This window comes from Arachis hypogaea, chromosome 6 (genome assembly GCF_003086295.3).
Source record: "Arachis hypogaea cultivar Tifrunner chromosome 6, arahy.Tifrunner.gnm2.J5K5, whole genome shotgun sequence".
Taxonomy (NCBI): domain Eukaryota; kingdom Viridiplantae; phylum Streptophyta; class Magnoliopsida; order Fabales; family Fabaceae; genus Arachis; species Arachis hypogaea.
Window position 1 is genome coordinate 14468097 of NC_092041.1, and position 4452 is coordinate 14472548.

The 4452-nt window shown below is 33.6% G+C and overlaps 1 protein-coding gene across 1 annotated transcript; it reads right to left on the minus strand.

The window, feature by feature from the left end:
* Nucleotides 1–537: 537 nt before the first annotated feature.
* Nucleotides 538–1693, minus strand: LOC112698108 (uncharacterized). The gene is made up of 2 exons (XM_025751513.3): nt 1589–1693; nt 538–1221 (listed from the first exon to the last, which is right to left on the minus strand). Exons 1-2 carry the CDS (start codon nt 1613–1615, stop codon nt 844–846), a joined length of 405 nt encoding a protein of 134 aa, XP_025607298.1. The 5' UTR covers nt 1616–1693; the 3' UTR covers nt 538–843.
* Between the last annotated feature and the right edge of the window lie 2759 nt (nt 1694–4452).

Sequence of the window (4452 nt, forward strand, 5' to 3'; positions counted from 1 at the left end):
ATGAAAATATTTTTTTTAATTTTTTTAAAAAATTAAGTAAATAATATATATATATATATATATATATATATATATATATATATATATATATATACACGTCACTACAAGAAGCACGGTTAACAGCGGCGGTTTTTTTCATGATCAGTGGCGGTTTTAAACTGCCGCAAAATCGTTTTCCGGCAGTTCACCAGACTGCCATGGATATGGGCGCTGCGGTTGGATTTGGCGGCGGTTTCCAGCAACCGCTGGCATAACCGCCGCTAAATCAATATTTCGCGGCACACTAACAGAAAACCGCCGCCGAATTTTGCTGGCACAATTTCCCTCATATTTACCGGCGGAATCTTAACCGCCGCAATGTTATACGATATGTTTGACTGGCCGCACATTTAGCGGCGGTTTTAAAAAAGCCGCTAAATGCTAATGTAGTTTCTGTCAGAGATTCCGGCGGTTACAAACCACCGCCAGATATAATAGTTTCTACAATCATCGAACCAAAATAGAGGCGGTTTAAAACCGCCGCTATGTAATATGAAATTTAAAAAAAATAAAAATTTAGAATTTTTCAAAAAATCACACCAAATTGGTTTAAAATATTATTCAATGATTTTTTAAAATTCTTCTTATATTTTTTATTATTTTAAAGATTGAATATTTTCAATCTTAGAATCTAAACTTGTATCAAAAACAAAATCGAGATACAAGCAAAACAGGAAATATATATATCCATGAAAATACGAACAAAAAAAAAAATCTCTTTCAAAGAGTTGCTCAATCTAATTCAATAAAATGTTTGCTTCAATGCAACATATCTCCAATTCTAATATTCTAGTATTCACTCTATCATCCCACAAAACTCATCCCTGCAGCGATGTCTGGTGGCAGCTCCTCACCCTGCCGTTGAAACAGATAAATTAGAGCACTCTCCATCGCCTTCATCTTTTTCTTATCTGCTGCTACCTCATCCTCCATCGCCTTCTTCTTCAACTTCTCGCCTTCCAGCTGTGCCTCCAGTTCAAGCAGCTTCCTCTGAGTCTCCTCTTGTTGGACTCCGTTGCTAGGCCCATGTGAATTTGGACCGAAGAGTTGACTAGGAGTCGGTCCAAAACCCACACCACGTACTCTACCCGGTTTCTCTTTTCCGAAAACCTGAGCAATGGAATCATTCTGAGACAACACTCTAGATGACTCATCCTGTTGCTCAATCTCCTCAATTCTTTCCTACAGACACAAATTAGCAAATACAACAATTTTGTTGATGAGTCCATCTCATGTCAAAAACACACCAAATGATAACATAGGATACCAAACACTATAACTAGCTGTAATGGATAAATAAAAATCATTCATTCAAATTCCTGCTCCCAACTATTTCCAAATTACGTCAAAGTTCAAAAAGTCTATAAACATAACAGGCAAATTAGCAATCACACTTAAAGTAAGCTGGAATATGAATTGTAAAAGTATCTAACATAGAGTATCAAACCATTCATCAAACAAGAACAAAAACAAAATAACATAGAAAATTAGACTATTACCCTATTTGAGGTCATAACTTTATCTACCAATTATAAATAGTGGTACTTACACCGATTGCTCTTGCTTCATCATTCATGTAGGAGCCGTCCTTTTTTTTTGTGCACTGCGATCCATAACTCCCCTCTTCCGACTATTCTCCCTTGTTCTTCCGACTGTATCAACAAATTTTATGCCATTACCGTTTTTCATACAATCAAGGCAATCTCAAGTCACAGAAATAGTTCAAAGAGTGAACAAAAAAAAGTAAAGTACCTCTTCTTCGATTCGCCGTGCAAAGCTTTTTGAACCGCCAGTGTGGGTATATTGTTGTTTTGATCGATTCTTTGCATTTTTCTTGCACTTCTCCTATTGGTCCAGTAGAGACAAAAGGCGATCATAAGATGATCTAAAAAGACTCAATGCAACAATAATTTTCATAAAAATTGTGTACCAATGATATACTAGATTATTTTATGATAATATTAAGTAAATAATAATTTAAAATTATTTTTTAAATTTAACATTTATAATTTTATATATATAATATTTATAATTATATATTTATAATAAGATCATTTTTTATTTTTTATTATTTTTAAATATTTTTTTTTATCTTTTTACTTAAATTTTTTATTTTCTAACTCGACTATATATATATACACACACAAAATTGGTATATATATATATATAATTAAAAATATAATTTATTAAAAATATATTTTGTTAAAAATATATATAGTAAGAAGGTTAGCACCCATTTTATTTCATTGTATAAAGTGAAAATTTTTTGTTCAAAAAAATATAAAATAAAAAAATACAAAAAATATAAATATACATATATATTTAAAAACGGCATAAAATTTTCAAAGTTCTTCACAGTTTCAGAATTCTCAGAAAACCTTGAATACTCTTTCATCAGATTTCAGAAAAGTAGAACCGCACTTTTAGAGTTCTTGACACTTTCGGAGTTGTTCTCATTGTTGTGCCATCTTTGCACAAGTGAGCTTTTCAAGCTTTTTTTTTTGAGTTAGTTTTGTATGATTCTTTTAATTTTGTTAATTTTAGATCAATGATCCTTTCAGTTGAGGAAACATCTTTATTTGTGCCCTAATTTTTCATTTTGTATTGTTCTTGGTATATCTGGGGATAAAGAGAAGGTATGAGAAACATTCACTGTGAATTTGTTTCGTGCGATTGTACGAGACTTCTGGATTTCTGACTAATTTGTTGTCCAGAACAATTGTACTAGCATCTTCAGTCATTATATGAAGTCAATCATTTAGTGAATGCATGGCACACACATTACTCACAGTGCAGTGATTGAAAGAGCCGAGCAGCGGAAACGACACAAATGTCCATGATAAACCACTATTTTATGGTTTATTTTGTGCTTAATTGAGTGGATTTTATCAACTCTTTACTCACTTATTCAAACTATTTGCATGGTTTTACATTTTTCTTCCTGATTTTGTGCTATGATTGAAAACATGCTTCTTTAGGCTTATATTTGCTAATATTAATCCTCTCTTATTATCATTCGATGCCTTGATATGTATGTTAAGTGATTTCAGGGATTACAGGGCATGAATGGCTCAGAGGATGGAAAGGGAGCATGCAAAAGTGGAAGGAATACAAAAAGTTGGAGAAACTGCTAAGCTGTCCAGCCTGACCTCTTTGCACTCAAACAACTATAACTTTAGCTACAGAGGTCCAAACGACGCGGTTCCAATTGCGTTGGAAAGATAACATCCGCGGCTTCGATTTGATATATAATTTGTCATAGCTGCCCCAAAGTTAAGCGACGCGAACGCGTGAATTACGCGTCCGCATTGCATCTGCGAACTTCAATCCGCGCGGCCGTGTGGACGACGCCTCCGCGTCACTTGCCCACGACCTGAACGTAACAGAAATCATTGGGAGCGATTTCTGAGTTGTTTTTGACCCAGTTTTTAGCCCAGAACACACGGATTAGAGGCTATAAAGTGGGGGAATGCATCCATTCATGATCATGCTCTCATAATTCACAATATTAGAATTTAGATGTAGTTTTTAGAGAGAGAGGTTCTCTCCTCTCTCTTAGGATTAGGATTTTTAGAAATTAGAATTTAATTCAACTCTTCATCAGGTTCAATAATTTATGTTTCTCTTCTATTTTTGTTTACTCTGAAGCTTTTATTTGTATTTGATTTATGTTGCCCAATTGGCTTATGAACTTTTTCATGTTAGATTTTACTGCTTTGAATGTATGTTATTTGAGATATTCCAGATATTTATGATTTTAATTCAGATTTTTACATTCTTGGCTTGGGTTAAGAAATCAGTAACTCTTGAGTTATCAACTCAACTTGATCGATAACCGCTATCTTTGCCAATTAGCTTGAACTTCTATAATCCCAACCTTTTTCTAGGAATTAACTAGGATTTGAAGATCAATCTAATTAGCCCCTTGACCCTCCTTTGCACCAGCAGAGGTTAACTAAGTGGGATTAAGATTCAATTTTCATCATCATTGATAAGGATAACTAGGATAGGACTTCTAATTTCTCATACCTTGCCAAGAGTTTATTTTACAGTTATTTATTTATTTTATTCGTCATTTATCATATTTGATCCTCATTCTTAAAACCCCCAATTTACAAACTCATAACCAATAATAAGAACATACCTCCTTGCAATTCCTTGAGAAGACGACCCGAGGTTTAAATACTCGGTTATCAATTTATTTAGGGGTTTGTTACTTGTGACAAGCAAAAAGTTTGTAAGAAAGGTTGATTGCTTGGTTTAGTAACTATACTTACAACGAGAGTTTACTATAACTTCTAAACCATCAATCTTCCGCTCTTTCAAAATGGCGCTGTTGTCGGGGAATTGCAACAGTGTGCCTTATTATTGATAAACCACTATTTTATGGTTTATATTGTGTTTAATTGTGTG